At 37.1% G+C, this 14,679-nt stretch overlaps 1 protein-coding gene across 1 annotated transcript; it reads left to right on the top strand.

Annotated features, from left to right (window-relative positions):
* The first annotated feature begins 1,103 nt into the window (after nucleotides 1-1,103).
* Nucleotides 1,104-4,645, top strand: LOC131195663 (mas-related G-protein coupled receptor member H-like). The gene is made up of 2 exons (XM_058177759.1): nucleotides 1,104-1,206; nucleotides 3,012-4,645. Exon 2 carries the CDS (start codon nucleotides 3,055-3,057, stop codon nucleotides 4,000-4,002), a length of 948 nt encoding a protein of 315 aa, XP_058033742.1. The 5' UTR covers nucleotides 1,104-1,206; nucleotides 3,012-3,054; the 3' UTR covers nucleotides 4,003-4,645.
* The last annotated feature ends 10,034 nt before the right edge of the window (nucleotides 4,646-14,679 follow it).

Here is a 14,679-nt window from a genome sequence, read left to right as displayed (position 1 = left end):
AAAAGATGAGATCCCAATTAAAACCTTAAGGAAAAGTTTCATTTTTAAGAATCAAATGAGGATATTTGACCCTGGACAAAACGTCTCTGGATAGACCAGAGAGAACGATTGCAATGATTTGTGGTAGCTGTTGTAGACCTTCTACAAGTTAAATACATTAATAGATTGTTAACAGAGGACTTTGAAGTTTAATGCTGCTTTTGGTTCACCTGTTAACTAAGGTAAAAGTAAAGGTAAAGATTCCCCTCACACATACGTGCTAGTCATTCCCGACTCTAGGGGGCGGTGCTCATCTCCGTTTCAAAACCAAAGAGCCAGCGCTGTCCGAAGACGTCTCTGTGGTCATGTGGCCGGCATGACTCAATGCCAAAGGCGCACAGAACGCTGTTACCTTCCCACCAAAGGTGGTCCCTATTTTTTCTACTTGCATTTTTACATGCTTTTGAAACTGCTAGGTTGGCAGAAGCTGGGACAAGTAACGGGAGCTCACCCCGTTACACGGCAGCACTAGGGATTCAAACCGCCGAGCTGCCGACCTTTCAATCGACAAGCCTCAACGTCCTAGCCCCTGAGCCACCGTGTCCCTGTAACTACACTTTTTTATATACAGTAGATCAGTGGTGGGTTGCTACTGGTTCATCCCGGTTCGGGCAAACTGGTAGCAGCGGTGGTAGGCTCCGCCCACCCGCCCGGATGTCTTTGCGCAGCACCTGCGAGCTAACCAGTAGCAATCAAAATTGAAACCCACTACTGCAGTAGATAGATGAGGTCAAATTGGTTGAAATAGATACGTAAAATTTTACAAATTTCGTAACGAAGCCACTATTATTGTTGCAATACATTTAACAGCGTTCAGCTAGTGGACACAATATATTTACTCTTTCCTGTCTTAGCACAGTCATCCTCATAATCATGCCTTCAGAGTTTGCTATCAAAAGTTCCTCATTTTCTGGCAAGCGCGATTTCGAAAAAAATATATACTTATTTCCTAGCAGTTGTGCACCCAACTCTTCCAGCGGTGGGTGTGTCGCTTTTGCATGAACTCTCCTGAACGTATATAAAGCAATTCTGTAGAATTGTCAGAGATGATTGCGTGGTCACAGCTCCTCTGAAACCAGAACTGAGATTAGGAAGAAAAATCTTGCCATTTAGAATAAGACTTGCATTGATCTAGAAGGAGATTTCCTAATAGTCTTCAAAGAGAAGGTAAGACATTCGTAGAAAAAAATATATTGTTACTAAATTCTCTTCTATCTATCATATACAGCTTTGTCTCCAAAGAATTTGATGGAGCCACTTTGAATACCTTCTGATTAAAATGTGTCAAAATAACTAAATGCTTTTGCTTGTATTGATCTGTCTATCTTCCCTTTGTATTAGCTCTTTAGCGATGCCGGTTATTGAAGCCTGAATATTACCTGTTCATCCATATTTCCACTGAATAGAGGTGCTTTATGGAATAATTAGATTGATGAGATAAACCCTTTACAAAATTGCTGCCTTGTTTCCTAATATGGAGAGAGAGTATAGGTTTATCTCTAATATTTCCTGACATTTCTTTTTTTTTTTTTTAATTTGCATTTATATCCCGCCCTTCTCCGGAGACTCAGGGCGGCTTACACTATGTCAAGCAATAGTCTTCATCCTATTTGAATATTTATTACAAAGTCAACTTATTGCCCCCAACAATCTGGGTCCTCATTTTACCTACCTTATAAAGGATGGAAGGCTGAGTCAACCTTGGGCCTGGTGGGGCTTGAACTTGCAGTAATTGCAAGCAGCTGTGTTAATAACAGACAGACTTAGTCTGCTGAGCCACCAGATATTTCTTCTTCTTCTCACCTCAGATTCTATCAATTTCATATTCGGACTGAGATTGCTTTTTAACCCATGCAATCCATGATGATGATGATTTTTTTTTTACATGTTTTGAGTGAGCTTCTGCTAATGTACACATTCTGTATATGATTCATTTTTATTATTAAAATACAATAAACTCATTTTTGGTCCTATCTCATACATCCAACTCCAGAAGATTAGAGCATCTTCATCTTTATTTTCTTTTTATTCTGTCCCTTTATTTTAGTTTAACGAAACCAAATTCCCTCCCTTCCTCCTTTCCCATTCATTAATCCATGTTGCTTACTATTTTTTTATTTATTTATTTATTTATTTATTTATTTATTTATTTATTTATTTATTTATTTATTTATTGTTTCAATTTCTATACCGCCCTTCTCCCAAAGGACTCAGGGCGGTTTACAGCCAAAGTAAAGACAGTTAGTATAATTTTTAAGACCAGTTTAAAAGGGCCGCGGTGTGGCTCAGGCTGTAAGAAGCCTGTTATTAAAACACAGCTGGCTGCAATTACTGCAGGTTCAAGCCCGGCCCAAGGTTGACTCAGCCTTCCATCCTTTATAAGGTAGGTAAAATGAGGACCCAGATTGTTGGGGGGGGGCAATAAGTTGACTTTGTAAATATACAAATAGAATGAGACTATTGCCTTACAGACTGTAAGCCGCCCTGAGTCTTCGGAGAAGGGCGGGATATAAATGTAAATAAAAAAAAAAAAGTAAAATTTAGAGTTGGTTGAACCAATAAAACCCTTATTAAAACCCCACTAGGCCAGTCCTGCACGGTGAAACAAAAATGTTTTCAGCTCGCGTCGAAAGGTCCGAAGATCAGGGAGTTGACGGATACCTGGTGGTAACTTGTATTTATTTAAATACACAATCTTCCATATTTCATGAGTAGACCAAACAGGATCTAGATGATACATAGATGGAAGGTGACCTCCACTACCCATCATTGCCTTGATAAATCAAGATGTTGACAGAACACTTTTTTTAATCCGATAAGCAAGTCCAGATCATCACCCATATTTCAACTGTACAAACTGCATCCTTTCATGGTAATTGTGAGGATGGGACTCCTAGTCTAGAGACTACTTTGCAATAGGCAGTTTTAGCCACTAAGCCTAATGCCAACTGTTTTGTCTTTTGTCCCAACAGGAGTATCTGCTGACATAGAAGGAAGAGAAAAGACTGGAGCAGAATGGATATAGCATCTCCCTCTCCTCTCACTGTCTTATTACCACAAATCAATGCAACATCCACTGGCAAAAACAGAACCTGTTATGATTCCGGCATAAATGAAGAAGTGCTTATTTTTGCAATCTTCACTATGCTTTTCTGTGTATTGGGAATGTTGGGCAACGGCCTCGTGATTTGGCTGCTGGGCTCCTCCGTTAAGAAGAATACTTTTGCCATTTATATTATCAACCTCTCGGTGGCGGACTTTGGATTCCTCACCTTTGAGCTGATTATAGAAATCCACTGGCTTTTTACACGTCTGTATTGTGACTTTCCCTATGAACTCTTCCAAACGGGCCTGCTGTTAATGTACAGTACGGGGCAATTTCTCCTGACCGTCATCAGCATCGACAGGTGTGTTTCAGTTCTTTTCCCAATTTGGTATCGATGCCACCGGCCGACGCATCTCTTCACTACTGTGTGTGCCGTCACCTGGACCATTTCCTTCATCCTCTCTTCCATTCATTTCACAATTATAGCGGTTGATGGATTTGGAAACAGTTATACTCTGATGTATCAATTCATCGTTAACTCTGTGCTCTGTCTCCCACTTATGACCATCTCCAGTGTCATCTTATTTAGCAAAATCTGCTTCATATCCAAAAGCCAAAGGCGGAGGCAGCTTTTGACAGCTATTTTGCTCACTCTTTTCTTTTTCTTAGTCTTGGCTTTTCCACTCAATGCCTTTTATATTATCCTGTACGTTTTCAAATATATACCTCCCAACCTTGTGCATTATGGCTATTTATGCACCTGTATCAACAGCAGCATTAACCCTCTGATCTATTATCTGGTGGGGAGACAGAAGAGTAAGACTCAGAGAAACATCAAAGACTTGCTGCAGAAAGTTTTCAAGGAGGAAGAAAATTGTACTGATCAAATGGAAACTTCAGAAGGCTCCAAGATCTGAACTCTTTAATTTCATCATTGCCACTCATAAGATACAATTATTTATTTCCAAGCAAGCCCATAATTTTGTTTTTTATTTAATGGAAACTGATCTCTATAGTGATTAATTTGTGCATGAATCCACAATTTGTGCAGACAATGAAAGAAGACAAGTGATACAACAAGATCGTATGAAATCACATTTCAATGAAAAAAGTTGTATGATTCCAGCAGAAATATATCAGACTGAAAACATTTCAAGTGGTAATATCTATAAACTGTCCTCTTTTCCTACATATGTATATATATTGTGATTGAAATATGTTTGGATATTATTAGTAGTTGGTAGGGTTGGTAGTTGGACTGTTGGTTTTTTTATTATTATTTATTTATTATATATTTTCTCTTTATGTACAATAAGTGGTTAGTGAACAGTGTACTGTCTGAGTCAATTTGTTTACATAACAATATTAAACATTAATATAAAATATTAAGGCATGGCTAGTCTACTGAAGAGAAGGACCCGGGGAGACATGATAGCCGTCTTCCAATACTTAAGGGGCTGCCACAGAGAGGAGGAAGGAGGTCAAGCTGTTTTCCAAAGCACCTGAAGGCCAGACAAGGAATAATGGATGGAAACTGAACAAGGAGAGATTCAACCTGGAAATAAGGAGAAATTTTCTGACAGTGAGAACATTCAACCAATGGAGCAGAATGCCTTCGGAAGTTGTGGGAGCTTCATCACTGGAGGCTTTCAAGAAAAGATTGGACTGCCATTTGTCAGAAATGGTATAGGGTTTCCTACTTGAGTAGGGGTTGGACTAGATGACCTATCAGGTCCCTTGCAACTCTTTTAATCTATTAACTCCTAGCTTCTACCTCTATTATCCAACCATTGATAAAACAAATCCCGTTCAAAAATATTCTGTGTCTTCTTTTTCTTTTATCTTCAGTATTAGTCTATCAATTTCTATACAGTCTAATATTTTTTTTAATTATTTCTTCTTCTGTGGGTGTTTCCTCGTTTTTCCAGTGTTGCGCAAATACAATTCTTGCTGCTGTTAAAACATGTAATATTAAATATACATTCCCTTTATTATTTCTCTGGTAATATGTCTAGCAAAAATAATTCTGGTTTATAATCTATATGCTGCCTTAACAGGTTTTCTAACCACATCTGCACTTTTGTCCAATATTTTTTGCTTTTGGACATGTTCACCACATGTGATAATATGTACCCAATGTTTGATTACATTTTCAACATTTAGTGGACATGTTTTTAAATATTTGGGCTAATCTAGATGGTGGTAAGTGCCACCTATAAAACATTTTGTACAAGTTTTCCTTATATGTAGTTGCCATCGTCAATTTATAGTTTCTTTCCCACAGCTTTTACCAATTATCTAATTCTATGGTATATCCAAAAAAAAAAATATCATTGTCTCTTTTACCTGTTTTTTTGTTTTGTTTTGTTTTTTTATTTGAATTTATATCCCGCCCTTCTCCGAAGACTCAGGGCGGCTTACACTATGTCAAGCAATAGTCTTCATCCATTTGTATATTATATACAAAGTCAACTTATTGCCCCCAACAATCTGGGTCCTCATTTTACCTACCTTATAAAGGATGGAAGGCTGAGTCAACCTTGGGCCTGGTGGGACTCGAGCCTGCAGTAATTGCAGGCAGCTGTGTTAATAACAGACAGACTTAGTCTGCTGAGCCACCAGAGGTTCATCTTCCATTATTAGGCTTAATAGAAAATTGTATAATTTTTTAATTAACTTTTCATCCACCACTAACAGTATTGATCAAATGCTTTTTGCTCTTTATAAAAACCAGTCTTAACATCTTTCTCATATCTAACTTGCATTTGCATTTGTGGCTACCGCGATAAATCAAAACCCTGCTTCTGTAATTCCTGTTTAGTTTTTAGTTTCCCTTCCATGTTTAAGATATCTTTATATGTTAAAATTTTCTCCAGATTTACCAGATTGGGGAGAACAAATACTTCCATTGTTGAAAGTCATCCTGGTATTTTCATACAAATTTTTGCTGTCATCTTTTCCCATACTAAGAATAGAGCATTCCTTACATAATGTCTTTGAAAGTAGCTATGAATTTTGTTCTTACCTTACCATAAAAAATGTGCCTTGATAGCTGGGCTGTTGGTCTGAGCTCTGAGTTTGGCAATTTATTTGCAAACACTTCATCACCATTCAAGGAGACAGGGGTATCTCAACCTCAGCAAATTTAAGATATGTGGACTTCAATCCTCAGAATGCCACAGCCAGCATTTTGAAAATGTTGAATTCTCACTTTATTGCCAGAATGAGAATTGTGGGAGTTGAAGTCCACACATCTTTAATTCTGTTCCTAAAGATTGCTCACTCTGTTTTCTTACCACTATTATCTGAAATATATCCAAGAGCAGTTTGGCTTAAAGATTAAGATGCTGGCCTAAAAACCAGGCGGCAGTGAGTTGTAGTCCCATTTTAGGCATGAAAGCTGGCTAAGGGACTGTGAGACAATCATTCTCTTTCGGCCCAGTCCACTTTTAGCAAAATAACAGAGTTGGAAGGGACCTTGGAGGTCTTCTAGTCCTACCCCCTGCTAAAGCAGGAGAGCCGCCTTATACCATTCCAGAGAAGTGGTTGTCCAGTCTCTTTTTAAAAACCTCCAGTGCACCCATAATTTCCAAAAGCAATCTTTGCTGAAGCAAAATAGCCAGGTAAAGATTTCCACAGAACTGTCCTATTAGTCATCAGATTCTTCTTCATCTTGTTGATTTAAAATCAGTCTTGATTCCTAGAAACAGCCTGGACAAGTTTATGTAATTTTCTTGGTAAGGTTTTTGGAAGTCATTTGCCCATGGGGCTGAGAAGAAGTTGCTGGCCAAGATCATCCAAGTGGATTTATGACAAAGGTAGGAGGAGTAGAACTCATAGTCTCTTGGGTTCCAGCCAGTACCTTTAACTGCTACATCAGACAGGCTATTTCACACACTCAGTTCTAGTTTTTTTTTTTCTTTTCTTTTATGTACACTGAGAGCATATGCACCAAGACAAATTCCTTGTGTGTCCAATCACACTTGGCCAATAAAAATTCTATTCTATTCTAAAGCCCAAGAGAGTTCTATCTTGCTGATCATTGTTTATTATCTGATAAAGAGCACAGCGATAAAGTATTACCACATCTGGGGGAAATTATTCCTTCCTGTTTTTGAGGTTGAGTAAAAGAGTGACAGGACAATTTCAAAGAAAAAGCAAAGCAACTCAAAGAGAAAAGATGATTGATGGAAAAATTCACTTACTCGTTCACTCATTCATTGAACATATATGACACGCTGGCATTATAAATTTATTTATTTATTTATTTTATTTTGTCACAACAATATATGTAGGTATCATACAAAAGATTATATAGTATATAAACACATACATGAGTAAATATAAGGTATAAGCATATATATAGGAAGAAGAAAAGAAAAAAAAACAATAGGACAGGAACGGTAGGCACGTTTGTGCGCTTATGCACGCCCCTTATGGTCCTCTTAGGAATGGGGTGAGGTCAATAGTAGAAAGTTTTTGGATAAAACTTTTAGGATTATGGGAAGAGACCACAGAGTCAGGTAAAGTATTCCAAGCACTGATGATTCTGTTACAGAAGTCATATTTTCTGCAATCTAGATTAAAGCGGTTGACATTAAGTTTAAATCTATTAGTTGCTCTAGTATTATTGCAATTAAAGCTGAAGTAGTCTTTAACAGGAAGGACATTACAATAGATGATTCTGTGAGTTAAGCTTAGGTCTTGTCGAAGGCAACGGAGTTCCAAGTTTTCTAAGCCTAGGATTTCAAGTCTGGTGGGATAGGGTATTTTATTGTTTTCAGAGGAATGGAGAACTCTTCTTGTAAAATATTTCTGGACACGTTCAATTGTATTGATGTCAGAGATGTGGTGAGAGTTCCAAACAGGCGAGCTGTATTCTAGAATTGGTCTAGCAAAAGTTTTATATGCTCTGGTTAGTAGTGTGGTGTTTTTGGAAAAGAAGCTATGCAAAATTAGGTTTACAACTCTTAGAGCTTTTTTTGCTATGTAGTTGTAGTGGGCTTTGGCACTTAGATCATTTGACATGAAAACTCCAAGGTCTTTAATGGGATGGGGGTCATCTGTAAGGTAATGTCCATCTAGTATGTATTTAGTTTTTGGGTTCTTTTGTCCTATATGTAAGACTGAGCATTTCCTGGTTGAAATTTGGAGCTGCCAATTTTTAGACCAAGCGGATTGATGATCAAGGTCGTTTTGAATGATAGAAGTATTGTCTGTGGTGTTAAAAAGTTTGACATCATCAGCAAAGAGAACACAATTATTTGAGATGTGGTCACAGAGATCATTAATGTATAGTATAAAGAGTGTTGGTCCAAGGACGCTGCCTTGAGGAACGCCACTCTTGACAGGAACAGGATTTGATAAAGCATTGCCAATTTTGACCACTTGTTGTCTGTTAGACAGAAAAGCAGATATCCATTTGTGGAGGGGTCCTGAGATGCCATAGGATGTTAGTTTTGGGAGAAGTTTATCGTGTACTACTGAGTCAAAAGCTTTGCAGAAGTCTATGTAGATTGCATCTATTGATTTGCCTTGATCGAGATTTGAAGTCCATATGTTTTTGCAGTGAAGAAGTTGTAAGTTACATGATAATTTTTTCCTGAAACCAAATTGTTTGTTGGAGAGTAGGTTGTTAGTTTCTAAGTGTGAGGTAATAGATTGGTTGATGATAGATTCCATGACTTTGCAGGTGACGCAACAAAGAGAGATTGGTCTGTAGTTTTCGACTAAGCTGGGGTCTCCTTTTTTGAAGATAAGGATGACTGTGGCTAGTGACCAAAGTTTGGGAAGAGAACTGGTAGTGAAAGCTTTATCAAAGATAATACTTAGGGGTTCTGCTATATTAATGGAAAGTTTTTTTAACAAGTATGCACATAGTCCATCGGGTCCAATAAAAAGCGATGGTTTTAAGTTGTGAAGGGCTTTTCCAACGTTGTCTTCTGTGAAGTCTATATGAGTTAAATCATCATAGTCATTGCTGGTTCGTTTGTGGAATGTCTGATATGTGTTATCGGAGTTAACAAAAACTGAGCCAAAGAAAATGTTGAAGAGGTTTGCTTTGACTGTTTCGTCATTGCATTCTTTGTTGTTAGAATCTTTTAGTGGTGGGATGGATCTTGAGTCTTTAAGTTTATTGTTGACAAAATTATAAAAGGCACGATTGGAATTTGTGCGCAGAAGGTTCTCTTCTTGCTTGATGTGGTAATTTGTGCATTCAGTTTTTATTTGGTTGCATATGTTTCTGTAGCGGTTTTTGAAATTTGTAACATAGCCTTTTTTGTTTCTTTTCCAGAGGGATTTTTTTTTGATTGAAGCTTTTTTATTGATATGGGTAGTTTGTTTTTCTTGGTCATGGTAGTCATTTGTGGTACATATAGTTTAATGACTCTATTGATTTCAAGTAGGAAGACTCTATAGTGGTCTTCAGCGATTATGCAGGTTGCAAACAGATTGTGCCAGTCCAGAAATGAAAGATCGTTGTTTATAAGGTCGTAATTGGCTTTTTTGAAGTTGTAGTTGGGAGTACTGTTGTTATGACGATTTAAGTATGGACGTATATTGAGACGAAAATCAATCATGCAGTGGTCACTGTTGGAAAAATGTTCTTTAATTTGTAGTCCGTAAATTTTCTAACAGGGGTAATATATAAAGTGATTGATAACATGGTCCCACATCAATTAAAAGGAACCCATAACTTAAAAAATAAACATTGCCTTCCGATTAAAATGTAATCTGGCAAACCAATCAGTGATGTGAAGTGTTCCAAACACAACAGAGTTTCAAAAGAATTATTCTACAAGCAGAAGGACATTATTCCTAAAGAGAGTAATTAATTTAAAAAAAGAGAGTAGTTAATTAAAAAAAATGGGGGCAAAAAACCCCACAAAGACCCCAACTTAGTATCTTTCCAACTGAAAATAAAATAAGTTGGGACTTCCCCAAAATGGTGTCCTGAACAGCTGGCGATTTTTCTTCACTCACTGACAAATAGCTGATTATGCTGTCCAAGATGGCTATTTGGGGGCTTGCTCCCAGAATTTGAATGGGAATGACTTGGAATGACCCAAGACGATTATCAGACAATCACGAACCTTCTGAGAAGAGCGATCTTGGGCGTGGCCATGACCATGGTGGGGTAAGGACCTTTCCTTCACTTCACAGGGCTTAATAATGAAGATTTATGAGAATTAATGCTATTTGGAATGCACCGTTATGGATGAAAGTTAATAAATCATGAAGTGGAAGTGTTAATAGTCCATCGGGTCCAATAAAAGCGATGGTTTTAAGTTGTGAAGAGCTTTTCCAACGTTGTCTTCTGTGAAATCTATATGAGTTAAATCATCATAGTCATTGCTGGTTCGTTTGTGGAATGTCTGATATGTGTTATCGGAGTTAACAAAACTGAGCCAAAGAAAATGTTGAAGAGGTTTGCTTTGACTGTTTCGTCATTGCATTCTTTGTTGTTAGAATCTTTTAGTGGTGGGATGGATCTTGAGTCTTTAAGTTTATTGTTGACAAAATTATAAAAGGCACGATTGAATTTGTGCAGAAGGTCCTCTTCTTGTTTGGTGTGGTAATTTGTGCATTCAGTTTTTATTTGGTTGCATATGTTTCTGTAGCGGTTTTTGAAATTTGTAACATAGCCTTTTTTGTTTCTTTTCCAGAGGGATTTTTTTTTGATTGAAGCTTTTTTATTGATATGGGTAGTTTGTTTTTCTTGGTCATGGTAGTCATTTGTGGTACATATAGTTTAATGACTCTATTGATTTCAAGTAGGAAGACTCTATAGTGGTCTTCAGCGATTATGCAGGTTGCAAACAGATTGTGCCAGTCCAGAAATGAAAGATCGTTGTTTATAAGGTCGTAATTGGCTTTTTTGAAGTTGTAGTTGGGAGTACTGTTGTTATGACGATTTAAGTATGGACGTATATTGAGACGAAAATCAATCATGCAGTGGTCACTGTTGGAAAAATGTTCTTTAATTTGTAGTCCGTAAATTTTCTAACAGGGGTAATATATAAAGTGATTGATAACATGGTCCCACATCAATTAAAAGGAACCCATAACTTAAAAAATAAACATTGCCTTCCGGTTAAAATGTGATCTGGCAAACCAATCAGTGATGTGAAGTGTTCCAAACACAACAGAGTTTCAAAAGAATTATTCTACAAGCAGAAGGACATTATTCCTAAAGAGAGTAGTTAATTTTAAAAAAATGGGGAAAAAACCCCACAGAGACCCCAACTTAGTATCTTTCCAATTGAAAATAAAATAAGTTGGGACTTCCCCAAAATGGTGTCCTGAACGGCTGGCGATTTTTCTTCACTCACTGACAAATAGCTGATTATGCTATCCAAGATGGCTATTTGGGGGCTTGCTCCCAGAATTTGAATGGGAATGACTTGGAATGACCCAAGACGATTATCAGACAATCATGAACCTTCTGAGAAGAACGATCTTGGGGGGGCGTGGCCATGACCGTGGTGGGGTAAGGACCTTTCCTTCACTTCACAGGGCTTAATAATGAAGATTTATGAGGATTAATGCTGTTTGGAATGCACCGTTATGGATGAAAGTTAATAAATCATGAAGTGGAAGTGTTAATAGCCCAGCAGACTGAATTTAAAACTGGTAGGTCATCTGAAACTGCTTGAATTAAGGAGTTTTTACTGCGTGGGATGACCGAACTGGCAGACACAAGGAGTTTGGAATAAATTGCTGTCTTTTGCTTTCCTTATTATAATTATCGTGTTCTGTGTTAAATGCTGAGGCTAAGGAATATCAAAGACTGAATTTGCTAATGAGAAGAATTTTAATTGAAGAGATCGATCTTTTGTGCTGGACTGACTGGCTGATTGGCTGAAGAAGATTTTATTAGGTGGATAATTTTTTTATTATTTTTCTTTTGAGAGGAAATTAATAGCTTGTTTATATTACAGAAAACAAAAAAAGGACTTTGTTTTGAAGTTCAAGCTGGTTTGTTTTTGTTTTTTGTTTTTTCTCTCTGCCGACGTGGAGAAAAAATGGCGCTGATTAAGCTGTGAGGTAATTGTGTTTCTTTGTGGAGTGAATATGACTCATAAGTTACTGATAAGCTACTAACGAGTGCAAATAAGCCGTTTCGCTTCAATTAAAAGATTGTCGTCCCTTGATCTTCATCAAGACCCTCTGTAAAATTGGTTTGACTGCTGTCCTTTGATCTTCACTAAGACTCTTTGAAAAATTGGAATCCCAGTTTGAGAAATTTTTTGGTTTTTGTTTTTTTTTCAAAATGACTCAACAACTTTCAGAAACGCAGCAAATTGCTGCAGCTTTAAATAAAATTGGGGAAAAAATAGCAGCACTATCAGAGCGTATAGATAATTTGACATTTAAACTGACATCCGAAGTGCAAAATTTAAAGCAAGATATGGATGATAACTTTGCTAAACAAAAAGAGGAAATGACAATGATTAAAGATGAAATGGAGCAGCTGCATGTGCATGAGGCAAAAGTAGATCGGCAAATTGGCAAAATATTTTATAAAAATGAGCAGCAAGATAAGAGAATTTGTCTTTTGGAAGAAGAGATGAGAAAATATAATTTTGTTATTAGAGGAATCTCGGAAGAAAGGGAAGATAAATTGAAACAGCGGGTTTTGAAATGGATTAATGATTTGGATACGCAACTTACGTTCACAATAGCAGACCTGGCAAGCGTTTTTAGAATTGGATATAGAAGGCAAAATGGTTCTAACAGGAATGTGCTTGTCAGGTTCGCAAATCTTGGTGATAAGTTGGAAGTTATGGCCAAGTTAAGAGAGTTGGGAGATGCTTTGAAGTTTGAAGGGAAGACTATTCAAGTCTTCCCGGATATATCAAGAGAAGAAAGGGCATGGAGATTTTTTTTAAAACCAATTACAAAAGTTTTGAGAGATAATGGAATTAAATACAATTGAGGCCACCACAACAATTGAAATTTTTTATAAAGGAAGGATGCGTACAATCACCCCAGATATAGATGCATTATTATATTTACGGAGCTTGGACTGATTGAGATGGAGGATTTAATGGAGATAAAAGATCAAATGCTTCAGATGGGTGGAACATACGTGGAAACATCAATCTCAGAAGAAGAAAAAGGGGCTATTGGAGGACAAGACTCCAAAGGGTTAAAGAGGAAAGAAATATCACCTGTGTTGGTTGAACAGAAGAAGAGTCGTGAGGATACAGTAGGAGAAGAAGCAGATAAGAGTCTTGGAAAATATGAAGCTGAATGCGGTCATCGCTATCTTTTTTTGAGTGATGAATTTAAATAGACAGCCCGAAAGAAGTGCCCCGGGCATTGGCACGTCCCCTCTCCCCCATTCTCTTTATAGAGGCGAAACCGATGAGGATGTGGGGGAAGAAGATTGTTTGTACTTTATTGTTTGTTTTGTTTTTTGTTTTTTTTCTGTTTTCTTATTGTTGTTTATATGGTAGTTTAATGTCGGGTGGTGGGGGGCACAGAAAGGAAGATGCGGGGATAGGATTAAAAAATTTATATTTTAAATGGGAGTTATAAAAATAATGTCATGGAATGTGAAGGGTACAGGGAATCAGATTAAAAGAAGAAGATTGGAGCTTAAGATTAAAAGGGATTTACCAGACATTTTATTTTTACAAGAAACCCATCAGAAATCTGAAGATTCAAATAGAATGTATATAAAAGGTATGCAAATATATGAAAAAGCATTTGGAACTTCAAAAGCTAGAGGAGTTGCAACACTGATATCAGATAGGGTGTACTTTGAAAACATAAGGTAATTTTGGATGAAGATGGAAGATATGTAATAATTGTTGGAAATCTTAATGAGGAAAAAGTGACACTTGTTAATTTATATTTACCGAATGAAAAACAAAGAGAATTTCTTGAAAAAATAACAAAAATTTTGGAGAATGAAAGTGTAGGGAAAGTAATTGTGGCTGGGGATTTTAATTTAATCAGAGATAAAATAGACAGTACTAATCCCACCCGCTGTGGAGGAGCAAATAAAATGGGGATTTTAAATATGTGGATGCTTCAAGCGTGGTTGATGTGGAGAGAGGTTAAAGGAATTGAGAGAGTATACACTTTTTTCTAAGATATATAATACATATTCTAGAATTGATTATATTTTTCTCTCTAAAGATTTGTTGAATAATGTGGATAAGGTAGATGTGGGAATTTTAAAGATTCTGATCATGCAGAAGTTATGGTGGACTTAGATTTTAATTCTCAGAAGAAGAAAAAGGGGCTATTGGAGGACAAGACTCTAAAGGGTTAAAGAGGAAAGAAATATCACCTGTGTTGGTTGAACAGAAGAAGAGTCGTGAGGATACAGTAGGAGAAGAAGCAGATAAGAGTCTTGGAAAATATGAAGCTGAATGCGGTCATCGCTATCTTTTTTTGAGTGATGAATTTAAATAGACAGCCCGAAAGAAGTGCCCCGGCATTGGCACGTCCCTCTCCCCATTCTCTTTATAGAGGCGAAACCGATGAGGATGTGGGGAAGAAGATTGTTTGTACTTTATTGTTTTGTTTTGTTTTGTTTTTCTGTTTTCTTATTGTTGTTTATATGGTAGTTTAATGTC

Source organism: Ahaetulla prasina, chromosome 3, assembly GCF_028640845.1.
Source record: "Ahaetulla prasina isolate Xishuangbanna chromosome 3, ASM2864084v1, whole genome shotgun sequence".
NCBI classification, from domain to species: Eukaryota; Metazoa; Chordata; class Lepidosauria; order Squamata; family Colubridae; genus Ahaetulla; species Ahaetulla prasina.
The sequence above is the reverse complement of the archived record's forward strand: the minus strand, read 5'-3'. Positions and strand labels throughout refer to the sequence as shown.